Source organism: Podarcis pityusensis (assembly GCF_964106645.2).
Source record: "Podarcis pityusensis genome assembly, chromosome: 17".
NCBI classification, from domain to species: Eukaryota; Metazoa; Chordata; class Lepidosauria; order Squamata; family Lacertidae; genus Podarcis; species Podarcis pityusensis.
In genome coordinates this window covers 11,167,411-11,188,895 of record NC_138042.1, presented here as the reverse complement: position 1 = coordinate 11,188,895, position 21,485 = coordinate 11,167,411, and the positions used below count along the sequence as shown (strand labels likewise).

Below are 21,485 nucleotides of genomic sequence, written 5' to 3'. Positions count from 1 at the left end.
GGGGAACCCCACAAGATAGAGATGGAGGCTGGCGGGCTGGACTTCACCAGGGCCTTGCCCTTCCTACACCTGCACTCACCTGTCTCTCCCAAGGGACAGGTCAGAATTTTTCCCTCCTCCCCCCACCACTCTGCATTCAGTGTTGAGGGGACAGCTTGCATTTCTTGCTGTGGGTGAGGAAACAGAAGCTCCACTTTGGATGTGCCACAGAAGTGTAGACAACAGGAAGCGCAAGGCAGCCCCATCCCCTTCATGGCAGAAGAGGTCCATAGAGCACATTCCCTCCTGGGAACCTGCAGTTTTCCTCCCACAGCAACCCCTGAGTGTGCTTTAAATGTGTGGTGTGTGCACAGCCCCATATGCAACACAGCCTTATTGCTGCAGGAGACCAGAAGAGGCCAGAAAGCCACCCAGTCTGATCTGCTGCCAAGGCCTAGGGATGCCCATCTGCTGCCCCCTTCCTCTTCCCCACAGCCGCAATCCAGGCCACCAGCTGAAGAGCTTCATGAAGGGCTCACAGAACAACAGCCATGAGGGGTTTGTGTGAGGAAGCCAAGCCACCCACTCGAATCCCAAAGGTTTTTGATTAGAGGCCTTCCTGTAAACTTTGTTGAGTGAATAAATCTCGCCAGTCTGATCTGGGGTGGCATTCCTCATAGATGCTAATATGGTGCTCCAAAAGCACGAGGAGACCCCACTCACCGAGGTCTTACTGGGCGCAGTCTACGCCCTCCTCAACTTCCCAATGTGGGGCACCCCTAGGCATGGGGTCTGGCTCTTCCTTCTGGCATAGGCCCATCTCCTGTGCATCTTCTCTGAATGTTTGCCCCTTGCTTTGGACTCACTGCGCTGCCTGCTTCACGGGGGTCATTTTGCTGCATCTCCCAGGTGAGAGTGAAGCTGCTGGAGTCGCAGGAGGTGGACGTGAAGCCATGCCCGGCCTGCCAGTTCAGCACCTGCCTCTGTGCTGAGGAGGCCCACACCTTCTCCTGGAACGTGACGGCGACTCAGCTGGGTGAGGCGCCTGAGTGGGTGGGAGGAGACTTGTGGGGTTGAGGCTGCCAAGGGTCCCTCTCTTTCTTCCCCAAAGACCTTGTCATCTGAGGACCCTTGGCAGAACCAACGGATTCTTCTGTTTGGAAGCCAACTGGGCATTAAGTGGAATATGGAAAGTAATAACAATGCCCCCTGCTGCATGTGCTATGGGTTTGTTTCCTCCCCATCCCAGATGGTGTCCCTCCCCAATTTCTGCTAATGGCAGCTGTGCATCAGGGCAGATTTGGGGACTGGGCTACAAAGGAGAGGTTGGGGGTCCGTCTCCATTCAAGAACCCCCTATGCTCCGACTTCTGTCCCTTACATCCTTCTCCAGACTGAAGGCACAGTGGACATGTTGGCGGATGTGGGGCTGGACTGGGGCTCTGGCCTCCAAGCAGCCTCTTCCCCTCCCTGAGCTCCTGGCACTCATCATGGGTCTGTGCCAATTTTGCCTTCCTCTAGGGCACGTCAATCTCTCGATCACCGCCGAGGCAGAGGAGACGCATGAGCTGTGTGGCAATAAGATCTCCACCACACCTGCGCGAGGCCGGTCAGACACAGTGGTCAAATCCCTGCTGGTCAAGGTCAGTGTCTATGTGGCCTTCAGCCCCTGATGTCCAACTTTGGCTCACAGCTATCAAGTGCCAGCAACTGATTCAGAACTCTGGGTCTCCCCTAAACAGGTGTTGTTGGTTTTTTTGGGGGGGGAGAATTGTATTCATTGGGTGCTGGGCAGGAGAGGCCCTTTGGATTTTTGCAGCGCCTCCCTGTTTCCAGGTCTAAGGCGATGTCAGCCAGGGGCTGTGATCAGTTGGAAGGCCTGGCAATTGCGAGAGCTCTTACACAGAGCAGGGGAAAGGCAGAGAAGGTAGAAGGAGATTATTCCCCTGAGAGAGCAGCCCCACTCACCATCCCATCCTCTTTTCCTCCCACAGCCAGAAGGCGTCCTTGAAGAAGAGACCCACAATGCCTTCCTCTGCTCTTCAGGTGTGCTTAGGCTGCATCCCTTGCTCAGGGCAGCTTGGCTTGTGATGGGGCCCCAGAGAACACAAGTTGGAGAGAAGACGAAGTGTTGCTCTGCTTGTCATTGGGCTGTGTCTCTTCCCTAGGGCAGTAGTGGGATGCAAAAGAGACCAAAGACACACACTCTGTCTCTCTGCTTGCCAAGGGGAGTAGGGATGGGATGGAGAGAGGGTGGAAAAACAGTTGAGAGAACACAGTGGCTAAAAACAGACTCACTGAGCTAGCAAGCTCCTAGTCCATTCTTCACTGTGTGCAAGTCCAACTGCAGATTATGACCACTTGGTTAGTGTATTCAACTGCATTAATTCCTGTTCTTCATCTCCTTTCAGGGGACCCAGTTCATGATGAGGTTTCTCTAAAGCTGCCTGGAGCTGTTGTGGAGGGCTCTGGCCGAGCTACCGTCTCCTGCATTGGTGAGGAAATTTGCCCCCACATTCCTGCCTCATCTCTGGCCACATGAGAGATGAGAGTCCATTACCAATATTCAAACCACGCAGAACAAAGATGGATAAGAGAGAGAGGCAGCCTGGGGGCAGGCTCTGTCCTGTGCACATTCCTTTAAGTGTCAGAGGAGAGCCAGCACAATCAGGAATCCCGGGGTCTTGATCATAATCTCCACATGTTTAAATAAAAGTGCATAGTGTTGGAGGAGAGCCTGTTGTCTCCATATGCACGTTAAACAAAAGTAATGTCCCCCGCACAACTTCCAAGGCAAAAACATGCTTTACAGGATATTCCAGATCAGATGCCCATGTTGATGCTGACAAGGCCTTGGATGCATGGGAACTTCTTGACAAGTCTGGCCATGCAGATGCTGGGCTTATCTAAGCAGATTTTATTGGACATAGTTCTTTGAATTTTAGGTGGCAGGTTGCTAGCAGAGAGGAGATTTTTCCTAGATTCTCTTCAGGAGTTTGGGGAAAGTGCTCACAACGTTTTCTTCCATCGTTTTGTCAACATCCAGGAGACATTATGGGTGCTGCGCTAGAAAACATAGACCAGCTACTTCAAATGCCCTTTGGCTGTGGTGAGCAGAACATGGTAAAATTTGTTCCCAACATCTTTGTCCTCCAATACCTGGAGAAAACGAACCAAGTGACTCCTGAGATCAAAGAGAAGGCAATAGAATACATGAAGAGTGGTGAGTAGAGCATTTCTCTGTCACAAAAATGAGGAGAGGGCTGGCATGGACTGTGCAGATAGCAAAGGGGGATGGAATAGCGGTGCTATTTTTCTAGAAAAAGCCCCATGTACACCAGCTGTTAATTGCAAGGATAGGATACAAATGAGAGCCACTGTGGTGTAGCGTTTAGAGTGCTGGCCTATGTGCCTGTCCTTGTTTACTGTGCCTTCTGGCAGTTTCCTCACTGTGAGAAGTGAGGTTACAGGGAACCAGGCAGAGGGCATTCTCGGTAGTGGCGCCCGCCCTGTGGAATGCCCTCCCATCAGATGTCAAGGAAATAAACAACTACAGTGGTACCTTGGTTCTCAAATTTAATCTGTTCCGGGAGTCTCCCAAAATGGTTCAAAAGCCAAGGCATGGCTTCCGATTGGCTGAAGGAGCTTCTTTCACTCAATCGGAAGCCGCGTCGGACATTCAGCTTCCGAAAAACGTTTGCAAACCGGAACACTCACTTCCAGGTTTGCGACGTTCAGGAGCCGATTCATTCAGGAGCCAAGCCATTTGAATACCAAGGTACCACTTTATCTGACTTTTAGAAGGCGTCTGTAGGCAGTCCTGTTTAGGGAAGTTTTTAATATTTGATGTTTTATTGTGTTTTTAATATTCTGTTGGGAGCTGCCCAGAGTGGCTGGGGAAACCCAGCAAAATGGGCGCGGTAGAAATATTATTATTATTACTACTACTACTCACTGCATCCAGCAAACCAGCCTCATTAAATTGCATATTCCCAAACTGATAGTACTGATTCTTCCCTGTTTTCTGTAGGGTACCAACGTGAGCTCCTCTACAAACATGACGATGGCTCCTACAGTGCCTTTGGGAAGAGCGATGCTGAAGGCAATACCTGGTGAGTAAGCTGAGCTGGTGCCAGTTGGGCAAAGCTGTGGCTGTTGCTTTGAGTGGGTCTGAGACTGGAGCTGATTCTCCTCCTCCACTTTCTCTCCCGCTCTGCTCCCTTCCCCGCTCTGCAGGCTGACAGCTTTTGTGGTTAAGGCCTTGGGCCATGCAAATGCCTATATCTCTGTTGATGAGAAGCACATTCAGGAGGCTGTAGGCTGGCTGGGGAAGCACCAACTTCCCAGCGGCTGCTTTGAAAGTGTGGGGAGGCTCTTCAACAATGCCCTGAAGGTAAGAGCACCGTGAATTATGATAACAGTATCATACTGTTACAAAAGTTTGGTTCCTCCTCTCTGCTGAGCAGTAGCAAACTTACAGGGGGTTCCAGGGCCTGTGATCCTTTGGAGAATTGAGACGTGTCAAAGAGTCCCGTAGCTTTAAGAAATATGGTTTATCCACCTACTTCCACTTTTCATCTGCATGGAAGGAGACCAGATCTTACAGTATGGTCACTTCAAGAGGGGCTTGTTGTCCACAGCAGTGCAGCCATGGAGTCCAAGACATCTCCCCAAGCCAGCCTCCCCAAAATGGATCCCACTCTTTCTTCTTCCCAGAACACTCTGCTAAAAACTCTCTTTTCCTGTCACCTCACACCCAGTTACCCTAGCAGCCTTCCAAACCCCCAGTCTCTGTTCACACCTCAGGGCAAGAGGGGGTCAGTTCTTTTGCATTGCCAATGGCTCTCAATGGTCCTGATTTGTTTCTTAATGGCCCTGGCTTGGTCTGGTCATATTGCACAAGCTAGCTCAGGGATTCCTCTGATGCCCTGTGTATGAAGCTTCTTGAACATGCTGCTAAAGCCATGACAGATATTTGTGGTAAAAAGGTAAAAGGTCAAGGACCCCAGGACGGTTAAGTCCAGTCAAAGGTGACTATGGGGTTGTAGCACTCATCTCACTTTCAGGCCGAGGGAGCCGGTGTTTGTCCACAGCTTTCAGGGCCATGTGGCCAGCATGACTAAACCACTTCTGGCGCAACGGAACACTGTGATGGAAACAAGAGCACACAGAAATGCCATTTACCTTCCCGCCGCAGTGGTACCTATTTATCTATTTGCACTGGTGTGCTTTCGAACTGCTAGGTTGGCAGGAGCTGGGCCAGAGCAATGGGAGCTCACCCAGTCACAGGGATTTGAACCGCCAGCCATTCACAGAAACTTGGAGCAAAAATCTCTGTACACCTGAAACAGGAAGCTGATAGGTAAAGGTAAAGGGACCCCTGACCATTAGGTCCAGTCTTGGACGACTCTGGGGTTGCAGCGCTCATCTCGCTTTACTGGCCGAGGGAGCCGGCGTACAGCTTCCAGGTCATGTGGCCAGCATGACTAAGCCGCTTCTGGTGAACCAGAGCAGCGCACAGAAACACCGTTTACCTTTCCGCCGGAGCGGTACCTATTTATCTGCTTGCACTTCGTGCTTTCAAACTGCTAGGTTGGCAGGAGCTGGGACCGAGCAATGGGAGCTCACCCTGTCGCGGGGATTCAAACCGCCGACTTTCTGATCGGCAAGTCCTAGGCTCTGTGGTTTAACCCACAGAGCCACCCGTGTCTTTTTTACTTGGAGTAAAAATCTCTGTACACCTGAAACAGGAAGCTGATATAAGCCCATAAATCCGTCCCCAGGTTAGACCATGCTGGTGCTCTCTTAATAAAGGGGTCCAGAGGAGCAATCATTAGCATTGCTCCTGTTGCCTTTTGTCTTGAGAAGTGCAAAAAGGGAGCTGCCTGTCCTCTCTCAGCATCCTTACAAGGTCAGCAGTGGAGTCTGAGGGTCACTCCCACCCTGCAATTGCGTTTCTCTGTCAGGCAGAATCTCTGGTACAGAAGAAGGCAACTTGCTATTTCCTTCCTGTGAAAGCCACTTCCGAAGTAGAGAGGAGGTGGGGTTGCAGGCTTCAAGCCCCTCCCCGCGATACTAGGGGAATCCTCGGCCGCGTCATTCCCCCCAGCCAGCCAATCGGCTAGACCGGGGGGCGTGGCCCGCCCTATTTAGGGTCAGCGCGGCCGAGGACCGCCTTCTTTGGATTGCCGTGCTACAGCTGACCGGGTTTTCCCACCCCACCCACCCGTTAGGCTAGGTTTTCCGACCTTGCTATGGACTGCGGTTGGTCGCCGTCAAGGCGCCTGGTAGGAATTTTTCCATTTGGCAAATTGGCACCAGCCAACTGGTTTTCGCCTACCTCGTAGCAATCGTCACAACTTCCTGGGCATTGGCTGTTAGGCATTGGTAGGGGTATTGTTATGCAGATTATAAGGGGGGGGGAAGGACTACCCAGATCGAAGGGTAGTCCGGTAAAGGATTCAGGGGAACGTGGCCTTGTCCTAAGCCTATGGAGGTGTGGGCCAACGGCACGTCCCCGAGCGGTGACCCCAGGGGGAGCTCCTAGTTGGCATGCCTCAGCAGGACTCCCCCTACTGGTGGTTAACCCTTGCCGGTCTTCATGCAAGCGGGCTGAAGCCGGTTAGCTGATAGGACCAATGCCTAAGCCAATACCCCTCAATTCCTGTAATCAATAAAGTTGTGGCCTAATTTGACCCATTAACCTTAAACTCTGGTGTCTTGTGTCTTTATTTCCCGGGGGGCGGTAACTCGCCACGCAAACAGCAGTAGCTGATGAACAACCGAGGCCCAATATGTTTTGGTGCCTTTGTCAGAAAATCTCGATTAACAGAAAGAAAACAAATTATAATGAATGTAGTTTTACAAGATCTCTCTCCTGCTTCCTGTGCTGCATGACCGATTCCTCCTGACTAAGGAATGTTTTGGCCACTCCTTGTATAAACGTCCTTGGGGCGTGAGCGATACCTTGCAATTACCTTTCCTGACATTTAAGGTGGGAGTTTCACACAGACAAGAGTGAATCATGTTGGTGCTTATAAGTGATGCTTAAAATAGTCATATACTCAAGGCCTGATCATTGTTTTCCAAACTGTGAGGAAATGGCTCTCATAGTCCTCTGGCTTGACTTCTCTCTTCCATTCTTAGGGTGGCGTGGATGATGACTTCTCACTAACAGCTTACATTGCTGCCTCACTGCTGGAACTAGGCAAGAATGTAAGTCCCTCTGGCTTTCCCTCTGGGCCTTCCTCATTAGTCCTTTGTTAACCCAGGATCCAAAGGATGAACTTTATAAACAAGGAATAGACATGTTTACTGGAATAGACACATGGGCTGTGTGCACATTCAAAGGACATTTCCCACCTCAAAGAATTCTGGGCCCTGTAGTTTGTTAAGGGTTGCTGGGAATTCTAACTCTTTGAGGGATAGAGTTAGAATTGCCCAGATTTCTTCAAAGAAAAGAATGTGCTTTGAGTGTGCTTTAAAGATATTTATACATGCCACCCCAATCTCCATGCAGCAAGAGATTTCTGGGGTTCAAGCACTTGCCCAGAGGTCAGATTCCTTGGAATGAAGATCAGCGGGGACTGTCTTTAGGATATACAGTTCTTTTTACCTATATATACAACCTGAGCATAGGATGGAGGAGCATTAACACCCCAAAATATATTGCTTCTACATTAGTGTGAGCTTTGGAAGCAGCACAGAGCAAGCATGTCTCTGTGTGTCTGTTTCTAGTATCTCGCACAGAACTCTCTGGTTGCTGATTGGCTGCTCCTGCAGGCCAGTCAGGTCGCTGATTCACTTCCACCTGGAGCTGGATTGGGTGGCTCCTGCGGACCAATCAGACTCTCTGTTTAGGGAAGCTTTTAATGTTTAATAGGTTATTGTATATTAGTGTTTTATTGGAAGCTGCCCAGAGTGGCTGGGGAAACCTAGCCAGATTGGCGGGGTATAAATAATAAATTATTCTTCTTATTATTATTATTTTGTCCTTGAAATATACTCGAAGTCGAGTGTGAATTTCATGCTCTTTATTCAGCTCATAGTAGCAATGAATGAAACTTTCCCCAAAACATCTAGCTTTATATACATTATTTACACAATGGGCCCTGTGTGATTGGCTAATTCCGGGCTGCTCCTGTAGGCCAATCAGGTTGCGGATTCACCTCCTCCAGAAGCCTGATTGGCTGCTCCTGCAGGCCAGTCAGGTCACTGATTCACTTCCACCTGGAGCTGGATTGGGTGGCTCTTGCGGACCAATCAGACTGCTGCATTCTAGATCCTGTTGTTCTAGGATTCAGCTCAGTACATAACAGTCCTCCTACTTAGCAGTTAGGTGAGGGGCAGGGAAGGGCCCACTCATTTGTTCTACACCACAGAGTAACTTCTTTTGTTATGTTCCTCATGGTGCTTAGCTAGTCAGCCAAAGCCATTAGCTGGACAAAGGAATTGGTTTGGCAAGCTTGCTGTCATGCATTCTACCATAACAGATACAGGATTCCGAAAATTGGAAGGGACTCAGGGCATCATCCACCCCATCATGACACCCCACCCCCCCACCCCCACAACTCATAACAGTATGTTGTGCACACTTTGCAACTGAAGCCATCAATGCAACTGAACTGATTCATCTATTTCCTGGCATTTAGGCAGTTGAGTGAGCATTGAAAGCCCTTAACATGCTAAACCAGGCTTCCTCAGCCACAGCCCTCCAGATGTTTTTGAGACTACAATTCCCATCATCCTTGACCACTGGTCCTGCCAGCTAGGGGTCATGGAACTTGTAGGCCAAAAAACATCTGGAGGATCGAGGTTGAGGAAGCCTGTGCTAAACCATGGGTAGGCAAACTAAGGCCCAGGGGCTGGATCTGGCCCAATCACCTTCTAAATCCAGCCTGCGGACTGTCCGGGAATCAGTGTGGTTTTACATGAGCAGAATTTAAAATGCATCTCTGGGTTATTTGTGGGGCCTGCCTGGTGTTTTTACATGAGTAGAATGTCTGCTTTTATTTAAAATTGCATCTCTGGGTTATTTGTGGGGCATAGGAATTCGTTCATAATTTTTTTCCAAAATATAGTCCGGCCCCCCACAAGGTCTGAGGGACAGTGGATCGGCCCCACGCTGAAAAAGTTTGTTGACCCCTGTGCTAAACCATGTTTATTCCGTTAACTGAATTTGATTACATTTTGAGAAGGCTATGCCGAAAACTTGAAAATTAGAAGCTGGTTTGTTGGGTGACCTTAAGCAAGAGGTCATTTGGCCTTCATGCTCTACAATCACCCCAGTTTATTTCTCTGCTTCGTATGAATGTTAAAGGTGCAGGAGCATGCCTGACTGGGGATTTTCAGGTCAATAGGAAAGAAAAATGTGCACCGCTTGTCAGCTTGTTGGGTTTAAGTAATTTCTTGCTCAGCATCCTGAAGCTTACCTCTCCAACACGGCCAACATTCAATCAGCATGTTTAACAATTTTCTAATTATAAACTGTGGCTCTATAATATAATATAGCATTATGTGGATTTTTCTGCTGCCATATCATCATAATGTCTTGGAGCGACTAACAGCAATTTATTTCCCTATATTTTATGCAATTCATTTACATAAGATGTGGTAATATAAAGCCTGCCCCCTCATATAGGATATTATGAAATCATATCCAAGCTGGAAGCTAATTGAGTCATTTTATTTTTATTTTTTTAAAATTGCTTTAAAGGATACCATGGTAGAGAACGCCTTAGCCTGCCTTAAGAAGAACTTAAGTTCTGCAGAGAACAGCTATTCCAAGGCTTTGCTAGCTTATGTCTTCACTTTGGCTGGAGACACAGAGATACGGCATCAGCTCCTAACAGCCTTAGATGAACAGGCTGAAAAAACAGGTAGGAGGGATGATTTCATTCAGTACAATCTTTGTTCTGGAGGTTGCTGTTTTGCAAGCCTGGTTTCCAGGCTTCCTTTTCCGATGCCCCATTCTGAATATTAGCCCATTCCTCTGAAGGTGCTATGGGATAACCAGCCTCATATAAACAACATGTTTAAGTCTACTTAATGCATGAAGGGGTTAATACCATAGAGCAAGCTGTCCTGCCAGGCTTAGTGAGGCTACTTCCCCTTACCTTGGGAGGAAATAGGTAATCAAGCCTTTTCACTCTAGTCTATCTGAGAAGCTCAGCTTGTGAAGAGGTTTGAGCTGATCGCTCCAACTCAGCTGCATGGCTCTCACAAGCCACTCTTGAGTTCCTATATTCTGAGCACTTCACTTGCTGCCTTTCCCGTCTAAACATATACATATGTCAATTCATGTCTTTTTCAATCTCTGTGAAATAAGAAAATAAACCCTCCAGAATTATCAGGGTCTTTGGATTCTCAGTAATAATGGAGAAGGATTTGGGTTATTATGGAGCCGTAGGGCTGGCTTACTTTTATGTTCTGTTACTGAACGATGTTCTACTTCATTCTTTCCTCCTCCTTTGTAGATGGGGCCATATCCCTCTCAGATGTAGAGACAACGGCCTACTTTCTCTCGAGTTACCTCTCCAACCCAGAGGTGTCCACCGATGAAATCAAATATGCCTCCCAGATTGTGCGTTCCCTCACCAAAGCACAGAATCCATACGGAGGCTTTTCTTCCACACAGGTAACAGGCAAGATTTGTCCTCTGTAGAAAGGGGAGGCATCTCAGACAAGGAGAGCTCTTCTTTGTTTCCATGTGAATAACACAAATATATTCTGGCAGCGGAGGCTTGTCACATTAAATTGAAGGACTTGAATTTGCCTCGGCTAATGCAATCAGTATTTTTGTTTTAAAATGTTTGTTTATTTGTTGAAATTATTGAACATGATACTAAGTGGACCACATAAAGTAAAGTGTCATGGGATGCAATAAATGAATAAGGGAACTGATTAAATTTTAATCTTTCGGCAAATCACACTATTATATGCCTTGTGTCAAACTGGGCCACAAAATCATGGCGTGGAATGAAGACCCATAAAAATATATGAAGAAGGATAGCATTTGGAACACTAAGGAAAAGGGGGATAAAATATTTAAGTGAGGCATGTTGCATAATTCAGCACAGGACTGTTCCATGCAGATATGCACGTGAAGATGTGCAGTCACATATCTAAATAATCAATAACCGTGCCTGTTTATAATCTCCCTGCACATTCATTCATTGCAAACAGCTACGCTTGCATATGCATGAGAATGATTGCTACATGTTGCCAAAATTCCCAGTAATGGGTGATTTATCTGATGGTTTTAAAGAAGAATCTTGCACCTACCACACCCAAGATGACGGTTTGCTTTCCCCAGGACACAGTGGTTGCCCTGCAAGCTTTACCCAAGTACGCAGCCTTGACCTATCGTGAAACAGGCGATGTGAAGGTCCTGGTGAAATCCAGTGGGGGTTTCCAGCACGAATTCCATGTGGACAAGCAGAACCGGCTGGTGTTGCAACAGGCGCCTCTCGCAGAGGTTCCTGGTCAATACAAAGTGGAGGTGTCGGGGGACGGCTGTGCTTATGTGCAGGTAATCTCATGGAAATCACAGGGGATGAGTAGCTATGAAAATAAAGGTGTTTCATTGAAATTCTACTCGATATTGATCCAAAGCAGAACTCCAATGTATAGTTAGTAGTGTAAAAAATTAAACATGTTGCAGGATTCCCACCCCCCAAAAATAGACCAGAGGCAATTGTATTTCATCCAGCAGAGCTTTACTGCCACTGAAGGCGAATGAGCACAATGGTCAATAATCCAATACATCCAGGATTGGCACTGTCCATAAGAAATCCAGTTGCAGCAGACTTCACGTAAACTTACAATAACTTATAATAGGACCAAAACTCAACACTATATACAGAACACCACACCAGAAGGAAGAGAGATCAAACAAGAAAGTGAAACCCAGGCTCCTTCTGGCCTTCCTTTTATAGTCAATGTTACCTTTCAGAAAGAGATAAGAGAACCAGTTTAAGCAGCTGTACTCCGCTTCTCTAAAGGAATAACCCAAACATCATGAGCCTTCTGCTTGTTTCTTTCACACAGAGAAGCTTCCAGAACCCTCTTGAATTAATTAGAATAGGAAAGATCTCTACACATCAGATCAATACTTTCTGTTCTAAGAAATGCAAACTGATATGTATGTTTCGTGTGCATGCAAGCACCACAGCTCTATGCAAATATACCACCCCTAGATTTGTCCACTGTGCTTTTTAAGATTGCAAGGATGAAAAGCTTTTTCTGCACAATGTAGTACAGTACTTGCTTGATATTGTTGCTACAAGGTAACAGGAGCTGGGAATAAAAACATTCTTTTTTTCTCCACTAGACTACCCTTCGATTTAACTACTCACCTGAACAGACCAATGTTTTTGCTTTGAGTGTGGAGACGTCGCCAAAGGAATGCAACCAGGTTTCCAGGAAATTTTTCGACATCCATCTACAAGTGAGGTATGGAATTTTACCCCGGTTGGTTCCTGTGCTCAGATAAACACAGGGAGAAGCAGCCTGTAAGGCTTTAGTGGCATGAAGAATTGCACCCAGCTCCCCTAGGAAGCTGTTAAGAAATGCTAGCCATTGAGCCTCATCTCTCCCTGGGTTGCTTTCTTTACTGAAACTTGACTCGTTTCCTCCGATAGCTACACAGGTCAACGGAAGACAAGCAACATGGCCCTGATAGAAGTGAACATGGTATCAGGATTCATACCGCTGAAGAAGTCTGTGAAGAAGGTGAGAAAGTCTTCTGAACCTCCATCTTCTGCCCTTCCTCAGTGTATGCAAGATGCATTTCTAACATTTGTTAGTGGCTATATAAATTGTACACTTGTAATGATCTGTTAGGGGACACAGGTGGCGCTGTGGGTTAAACCACAGAGCCTAGGACTTGCTGATCAGAAGGTCAGCAGTTCGATTCCCCTTGACGGGGAAAGCTCCCGTTGCTCGGTCCCTGCTCCTGCCAACCTAGCAGTTCAAAATCACGTCAAAGTGCAAGTAAATAAATAGGTACCGCTCTGGCAGGAAGGTAAACGGTGTTTCCATGCGCTGCTCTGGTTCGCCAGAAGCGGCTTAGTCATGCTGGCCACATGACCTGGAAGCTGTACACTGGCTCCCTCAGCCAATAAAGCGAGCTGAGCATCGCAACCCCAGAGTCGGCCACGACTGGACCTAATGGTCAGGGGTCCCTTTACTATTAATGATCTGTTAGGAGATGCTGCTTTAGGCTTGTTGTGAAAAACCAGTTATGGCCATTGTCAGGGAACTGCCATCAGTACTGGAGGGGGAGAGCGAAAGCCAGAGGTATTCCAGAAAGCGTCCAGGGATCGGGAGGAGCAGCCCATCTTCTGGGGAAGAGAATCAGCGTAGCACCAGGGGAGAAGGGGGGCAGCTGGGGGAAGTGGCGAGGCAGTCTCATGACTCCTTGCCTAGGACCAGCGGGGAGAGTAGGGGTCCTCCGTTGCCCACGCCCTCCCTGCGCAGAAGGCTTCCGCGCAGAGAGGGTAGGCGGAGACTAGGCGTCAAAGAACTTCTTTGCTGGAAGAAGTTTAAGAAACGCCCACTGACGGATTCTGCCAGCGATTGAGTCAGCCACGGGTGAGTGGCTGTCCGGACAGAAAAGGTTCACTTTGGCAACCCAGCCAGGTGTTTGCACCCAGCCGGAGAGATAGGCACCTGCTTACGCACGAGCAACCCCTAAAACCATTACAGCCATTTACCTCAAATCCTCTCAGATTGGCACCATATCTGGCTTGCTGGAAGCATCTACCCACTGAAGAATCTGAAATGTTCCCCTGGCAAAAGAAAAAGGAGAACGCATGTCTGAAGTGTTGCTTATACAACCCATTAGGCGTACTTTCCAGTGCAAGATGAGATAGAGAGGCACTTGCTCGAAATTACTCTCTTATGTCCTGTCTAGGCCAAAAACAGTGTGCAATTTCTGATGGCAAGCAGCCCTCTCAGGCGCAAAGGTCTTGGGGCATTCTCCTCCTTTGAACGGAGAAGGGTTTCTGCCAGGTGGAATGTATGGAGGCTCAGGTCTGCCTAGCAAAAAGATCCAGCCAGGGAAGTAATGGGATGGAAACAACCTACAGGCCACAATTTGGCCATCCCTAGTATTAAAGCAAAGATGCAAATCTATAGGTCGAGCAGCCCACACCTCATCTTTTGCATGAATGCACAGATCTCATGAGTGGCTGCAGCACAAGGCTGGTATAAACAAAAATCACAATCAAGATGTTCCTTAACTGTGTCCTGCTGTTCTATATTCTGACAGCTGGAAGGGAAAGCCAATGTAAAGAAGGTGGAATTTGACCCTGACAAGATCAGCATCTACCTGGATCAGGTGAGAACTATGGTATGAAACTTGGACCAGGAGTACTTGGGAGGGGGTGGCTTAAGAGACTTCATTTCAGAAGTCTAGGAATGTGTAAAAGCGGGTATGTATAATAGGGTTGTGGTCTGTAGGAGTGGTTGCAAGAGCTAGATCTGATATTTTGCCCTACTCTGTTTCTCTTTAGTTGGACAGCACTGTTCAAACCTATGTTTTCTCTGTGGAGCAAGAAATTGACGTGCTGGATCTTAAGCCAGCGATAGTGAAAGTCTATGATTATTACCATCCAGGTAAGCATCTGACTGGTTACTCCCCATTAATATGCAACTGCATCATGACTCCGCAGTCCTGACTTTTTGCTCCCACAGAACTTTGCCAGGACACTTCAGTCTCTCAGCTGCTCTGATTCTGGGGTGTTTTTTTTAAAAAAAGTTGTTCTTCCCTAGTACTTGGCATCCATGGGCAGCTGCCAGGGCTCCCCACAGCTTGACAGGGTCCACTGCGGCTGACATTTACCCTGGGCTCTAAGTAGCCCAAGATCACTGGGTTCTAAGCTGCCATTTTAAATTCCCACCATGCTCCCAATGTTGTGTCATTCCAGGACATTGCAAGAAATGTAATTAGTAGGCACTGTGGGTTAAACCACAGAGCCTAAGACTTGCTGATCAGAAGGTTGGCGGTTCGAATCCCCACGATGGGGTGAGCTCCCGTTGCTCGGTCCCTGCTCCTGCCAACCTAGCAGTTCGAAAGCACGTCAAAGTGCAAGTAGATAAATAGGGACCACTGTGGTGGGAAGGTAAATGACGTTTCCGTGCGCTTTGGTTTCCGTCACGGTGTTCCATTGTGGCAGAAATGGTTTGGTCCTGCTGGCCACATGACCCAGAAAGCTGTCTGTGGACAAACGCCGGCTCCCTTGGCCTGAAAGCAAGATGAGCGCCACAACCCCGTAGTCGCCTTTGACTGGACTTAACTGTCCAGGGGTCCTTGACCTATCTGTGTTCTAATTTTGGGGGGGTTGTTTTTTATTGCTTTCAATATGTTACTGATATTTTGCTCTCTGAAACGTTGCTGCACGTTTTATTTCTTTGCACTGGGATTTGGGGCTGCAAGGTGGGATAGAAATAAAGGAGAACGTAACATCTCACAGGCAATTCTTCTCTCTCCCTCAGATGACCATGCAGCTGTCGAATATAATGCCCCCTGCAGCGCAGGTATGGAACAAAGCAGCTCTTGTGACTTGCTGGTTTGTATGGCTTGAGTCGCTTCTCAGGAAATCACCAAATCAGACCATCTTGCTCTGTATTGTCAACACTGGACTGGTAGCCGCTTTCCAGGGTTTCAGACAAGGATTCTCTCCCAGCCCTATCTGAAGATGCTGAGGATTGGACCTGGGATGTGAAGTTGAACCAGATCTATTCAAGCACCCTGTTTATTTATTTTTTATTCTTCCATTAGCACTTAACTCTCCATAACATGGGAGTCCTCCCCTCCAGCCCCCCAAATTGCTATCTTCAAATTTCATTTCAATGGAACTTATAGTCCAAAATACCTGAAGAGTATCAGCTATGGGAAGGCTGCTTTAAAGTGTCCTGTGATCTGTAAAGGGGAGGTGAGGGGTATTTTTGTATCTTGTCCCCCACCCTTAGTCCCCCTTACCTTAGCGTGCTCAGCTGCTTTGAACTACATCATTCCTCCTTTCAAGAGCACTTAACTTTTAATTACAGTCGTACCTTGGTTTTTGAACAGATTAGTTCTTGAATGTTTTGGCTCCTACTGTATTTTTGAAACCCGAACGTCCGACGGGGCTTCCACAGCTTCCGATTGGCTGCAGGAGCTTCCTGCAGCCGATCAGAAGCCGCGCTTTGGTTTTGGAAGTCAAACGGACTTCCAGAAGGGATTCCATTCAACTTCTGAGGTATGACTGTAATTCCATTGTATCTTTAAGAACAACAGCACAAATACATAATGGAATCATAACTTTTAAAAGCACAAGGAAAGGGCAGGAAATCCATTTGCCTCCTTTACAAAAAAAACAACAACAACAGAGCCACTCTTGTCAAGAACCTGCAAGTGCTTTAGGAAAGGAAAGCAAGGTGAGGAAGAATGTCTCCTTCTCGCTCATATAACTATTGTTACAAAAGTCTGGCACCTGTCCCTCTCTCTGCCAAGCCATGGCAAGAGCGCATAATAGGATCTCAGGTGCCTACATAGGGTCTGTGTCCCTTTTGAGAATAGAAGACACAGTGGTGGCTTTTGTGCTTTAAGTAATAGATTTCCCACAAACGCACACACCTGTTTACACCCTCGGTCTGCATGGAGCGGGTCCAGATCTTACTGCATTGCCCAAAGCATTGCGGGCAGTCCTTCCTTCTCTCTCGCCAAGATGGAGCCCACCCTTTCTTCTTCCCAGAAGCCCCTTGCCCTCCCCCAGAGCAGTTATCCTGGCAGCCTTCCAAATCTCCAGTCTCTGGTGTCTCACCTGAGAGCAGGAAGTACCATTGTCTTGTTAACGACCCACAATGGCTCTCTTAACTGCCCTAGTTTGGCCATGCTACCCAGGAATTCCTTTGCAGCTTATATTCTCCCCTCAGATCACAAATAACCCCAAATCCTAGCATTTATTAATTCCAGTGTTTAGGGGGACACCCCCTTGTGTAACACCATGTTCTGTCCCCTAGAGCACTGCAGCCTATGCAGAGGTGGGGAACTTTTGACCCTCCAGATGTTGTTGGACTCCCAACTTCCATCAGTCCAGACAGCGTGACAGATGGTCAGGGATGATGGGAGTTGTAGTCCAGAAATGGATCTGTGTCCTGTCCAGGACACAGGTTCCTCAGCCCTGCTCTAAAGCCTTGGTAGTATAGAAAGTCAATTGCAATTTTTCTTACAGCTTTCAGTGGTAGTGTTAAAGGCTTCCTGCTGGAAGCACCACCAGTCCACTAAAATGCTTGATATAAAGTTGAGGTATTGTACTATAGACTGATGTACGTATGCATGCTTTAAAAATAAACTTGTGTTTCTTTCCACAGAAACCACAAAGGAAGATAACCACTGAGGCAATCAACCATTGTAGCTGAAACACCCCAGTGTGAACAAAGAAATTGTTACAAAAGACTGTTCTCGTTGTGTATCATTTTTTTGGGGTGCTGGGAGGCGGGGCGGGACTGCTTATTTTTATCACAAAAGCACTAAACAGTAGAGCTGGAAATTGTCATGGAATTCTACTCAATATTGATCCAGGGCAGATTCCAGCGTATAGTTAGCAGAGTAAAAACTTAAACACTTAACTTAAATTTACTGAAATATACTCAGAGTCAGGAGTGGATTTCATGCTCTTTATTCAGCTCATAGTGGTGAGGAGGGAATGAAAGTCCCCTCAAAGTATCTGCTTTATATACATTATTTACACAATGGGCTGCACGTGATTGGCTAATTCCGGAATTCTCCTGCAGGCCAATCAGGTTGTGGATTCACTTCTATCTGGAGCTGGATTGGGTGGCTTCTGCCGACCAATCATACTGCTGCATTGTTCTAGGACCAATCCGACTGCTGCATTCTGAATCCTATTGTTCTAGGACCAGTCCGACTGCTGCATTTTGGATCCTATTGTTCTAGGACCAATCAGACTGCTGCAGTTTGGATCCTATTCAGCTCAGTACATAACACCCCTCCCCTCTAAGTTCCAGTCCTGCCTGGGAGGTCGCATTCATAGTCCTCGAGGTACGCCGGCGGCCTACGTGTGCGTTGTGGACTGTGGTGTTCCCTGGTCCGGGGTTCAGGTTCTGGCTTGTGTTCCAAGGATGCTGGCTGTGATGGGGCCGTTTGGTCTGGTGCAACCAGCTCGCTCAGTCGTGGTTCTGGTTCTGGTGTCCTTTTGGCCTCGCGGGTCCTCTCTGTATTTACTGATTCTGCCTCTCTTGCTGGCCCCTCCTGTTCTGTGGGTCTCACTGCCCCACTGTTCCCTTGGGACTCCTCTGACCTGTCCTCCTCCTGGTTTTCTCCCGGGAATCGTCGCCGTATCTGGTCGCAGTGGCGGCGCCAGCATTGCCCCCCATCCGTTAGCACCTCGTACGACATGGGGCCAGTGACCCTGGTGACTGTGGCGGGTACCCACACTGGGCCTGCCCCAAAATTCTTTGCGTACACTGGGTCCTGGGCCACGAAGATCCGGGGGTTCCTGCCTTTCCCCCTCCTGCCGACCAATCATACTGCTGCATTGTTCTAGGACCAATCCGACTGCTGCATTTTGGATCCTATTGTTCTAGGACCAATCAGATTGCTGCAGTTTGGATCCTATTCAACTCAGTACATAACACTTACAATAACTTGTAATAAGTCTAAACCTTAACACTAAGAATACTATGTATAGAACACCACACCAGAAAGAAAAGAGATAGAAAGAGGAAGTGAAACCCGGGCTCCTCAAGCCTATTTTTATAGTTAGCATGACATTGACAGAAGAGATCAGAGAACCAGTTTAAGCCAGCTGTTCTCTGCTTCTCTCTGAAGGAATAACCCAAACATCATGAACCTTCTGCTTGTTTCTTTCACACAGAGAAGCTTCCAGAAACCTCTTGAATTAATTAGAATAGGAAAGATCTCTACACATCAGATCAATACTTTCTGTACTAAGAAATGCAAACTGACAGAAATATCTGAGGATTGTTTTAGTGATAAGATCCACCTGGGTATTTAGTGGGAATGACGTTTAGAAAATGAAACCCAGAAATCTCAAGTGAAGAGGCACTGCCACAAATCACAGGAGACAGAGACTTGCCTCAAGGCAGACAGGATGGCACATCTTTCTCGTTTCAGAAGAAGCTTGGTGCTGGAGGTTTTTCCATTCGTATTTTTACCTTTCCTTCAGAATCCTGTTTTGGATTCTGGATGGCCTGGCTATGCTAATGAAATAGACTAGACTCTGTCACTGCAGAAAGCTTCAACACAGGTTTGCTTTCCTCGAACAGTGGGTACAAGCAGAGGACAGGAAGCGCTGGACACTGGATAAGGTATTGCAATAATACAAGGGGACACACACACCAAATTGGTGTTGGGTGGGTGGAACGATCCACCCTGTGCACTGTCATGGGAATTGGAGGAACACTTGTCATTTGAATGCTGATATATGAAAAACAGGAAAGTGCTAGTTTAAACAGTTTATGGAACAGACAATAGCAGGACAAACTCAACAGTGCTTCACCTCACCATTCTGGAGGAAAGTGGAATGGAATGAGTTACCAACAAAAGTGTCTGGATTCTCTGCCAAAACGGAAGAAGTGAAAGACAGCCACTTCAGAAAAAGGGATCTCTTACACTAAATTCTCATAGCCAGCAGAATCATAGAATGTGACTAAGCTGCATAAAGAGTGTAAACACACCATCAAAACCTGTGCAGGATTTGGAACTTGATTCCCCTGTAGCCTCTTATTGCAAACTGAGTAAACCCTCTTATTTTTTCCCCACCCTGGTGTGGTTTATTGGGCTTGCCACCACAGCATTGGACCTTGTGTCTCACAACATTTCTGGTAACATGGGGTAGGTCTTTTGTTCATCCTTAGTGTCCAGAAGTGGCTGGAGTGAAGAGCTTGCAGCCACCATCACTCAGCGCACACCAAACTGAGTATTTGGAAGATCTGCCATGAGATAATAATAATAATAATTTTATTCTTTATACCCCGCCCATCTGGCACTGTTTCCCCAGCCACTCAGGGCGGCTCCCAACAGAACACTAAAAATAGAATAAAACTTCAAACATTAAAAACTTCCCTAAACACGGCTGCCTTCAAATGTCTTCTAAAAGTCAGATAGTTGTTTATTTCCTTGACATCTGATGGGAGGGCATTCCACAGGGTGGGCGCCACCACCAAGAAGGCCCTCTCAAACTTTTCACCTTCTGGGTCACTGGTGAACTCAAAATCGGGGGGGACGGGGACTTACTAGTTGGAGTCAAAGACACCTGTATAGACTGAGGGAAGATGATGAAGCTAAGTCCTGAAATGACAGAGTTTTTATGTGTCCCATGTTCTCACATTCAGGAGGTGGGGAAGAAGATAGCTCTGTGTGGGTTTGTACTCCCCTGGAAGGAAGTTATGGGCTGTGTTGCTTACAGGAAGGGTAAATTCTCTGCTCTGGCCCTCCAACCCACCCCCCTTACTTTGCAATTGCTATTACTCCAATGTTAGCCCTCCTCAGAGCAAACCCAGTCAAACTTATGGACATGACTAACTTAGGTACATTAATTTCACTGGGTCTTCTCTTCTTGAATTCTACCCTAATCCTTGACCCCAGGGCTGCAGGCACCATTGGCCAAGACTCCAAGGAGGTGCCATGCCCCAATCTGGTGTGCCCACCTCATGCTCTCTCTCACATAGTGGAACAGGTTTGCACATGCACACACACAGGTCCATCAAGCAATCTGGGAATCCATCAAGCAATGACTGGGAAGGGAGGCCTATCAATCAATAACCACAATGGCTATGCTCTGCCCTCCACAGTTGGAGCCACTAAATGCTTCCGAATACCAGTTGCTGGAAATCACAGGAGGGGAAAGGGCTCTTGTGCTCGAATCCTGCTCCCTGGTTAACCACAGGCACCCGTTTGGCAACTGTGAGAGCAGGATGGACGGGAATCCCCTCACGCAAACTGTCCTCAAGCTGTCATGCATCGCTGAAGTTCTGTGTCAAATCTGGGTGTGGTGAGAGGTGCTCTGAGGTAAAATTCCAGTTCTGTGGGTGGATTCAGTGAGGGCACGCTTATTTCTCATCATGTAATGAATTCTTGCCTCCACACACACACACACACACACACACACATTGCACAATTATCACTTTTGCAGTCCCTCAGTAGTTGAAATACAGCACGTGATGAACATACTTACAGTGGTACCTCGGGTTACATACGCTTCAGGTTACAGACTCCGCTAACCCAGAAATAGTGCTTCAGGTTAAGAACTTTGCTTCAGGATAAGAACAGAAATTGTGCTCCGGTGGCACGGCGGCAGCAGGAAGCCCCATTAGCTAAAGTGGTGCTTCAGGTTAAGAACAGTTTCAGGTTAAGAACGGACCTCTGGAACAAATTAAGTACTTAACCTGAGTTACCATTGTATCTGATAACATCCTGGCATTCCATAGGGTATTTTCACACATACCTTTGAAAATCTCTTACCTTTTCATCATAGA

At 47.4% G+C, this 21,485-nt stretch overlaps 1 protein-coding gene across 2 annotated transcripts in view; it reads left to right on the top strand.

Annotated features, from left to right (window-relative positions):
• Nucleotides 1-17,421, top strand: part of LOC308466685 (alpha-2-macroglobulin-like protein 1) — a 53,121-nt gene extending 35,700 nt beyond the window's left edge. For both annotated transcript variants that reach the window (XM_080987708.1, XM_080987707.1), the window contains exons 21-37: nt 889-1,015; nt 1,500-1,621; nt 1,973-2,024; nt 2,390-2,473; nt 3,025-3,201; nt 4,009-4,090; nt 4,215-4,371; nt 7,125-7,193; nt 9,694-9,856; nt 10,454-10,614; nt 11,293-11,508; nt 12,310-12,431; nt 12,620-12,710; nt 14,251-14,319; nt 14,495-14,597; nt 15,477-15,518; nt 17,337-17,421. In XM_080987708.1, coding sequence (XP_080843834.1) covers nt 889-1,015; nt 1,500-1,621; nt 1,973-2,024; nt 2,390-2,473; nt 3,025-3,201; nt 4,009-4,090; nt 4,215-4,371; nt 7,125-7,193; nt 9,694-9,856; nt 10,454-10,614; nt 11,293-11,508; nt 12,310-12,431; nt 12,620-12,710; nt 14,251-14,319; nt 14,495-14,597; nt 15,477-15,518; nt 17,337-17,362 — 1,863 coding nt within the window. In that variant the 3' untranslated portion in view covers nt 17,363-17,421. The remainder of the gene's footprint in view (nt 1-888; nt 1,016-1,499; nt 1,622-1,972; nt 2,025-2,389; nt 2,474-3,024; nt 3,202-4,008; nt 4,091-4,214; nt 4,372-7,124; nt 7,194-9,693; nt 9,857-10,453; nt 10,615-11,292; nt 11,509-12,309; nt 12,432-12,619; nt 12,711-14,250; nt 14,320-14,494; nt 14,598-15,476; nt 15,519-17,336) is intronic.
• The last annotated feature ends 4,064 nt before the right edge of the window (nt 17,422-21,485 follow it).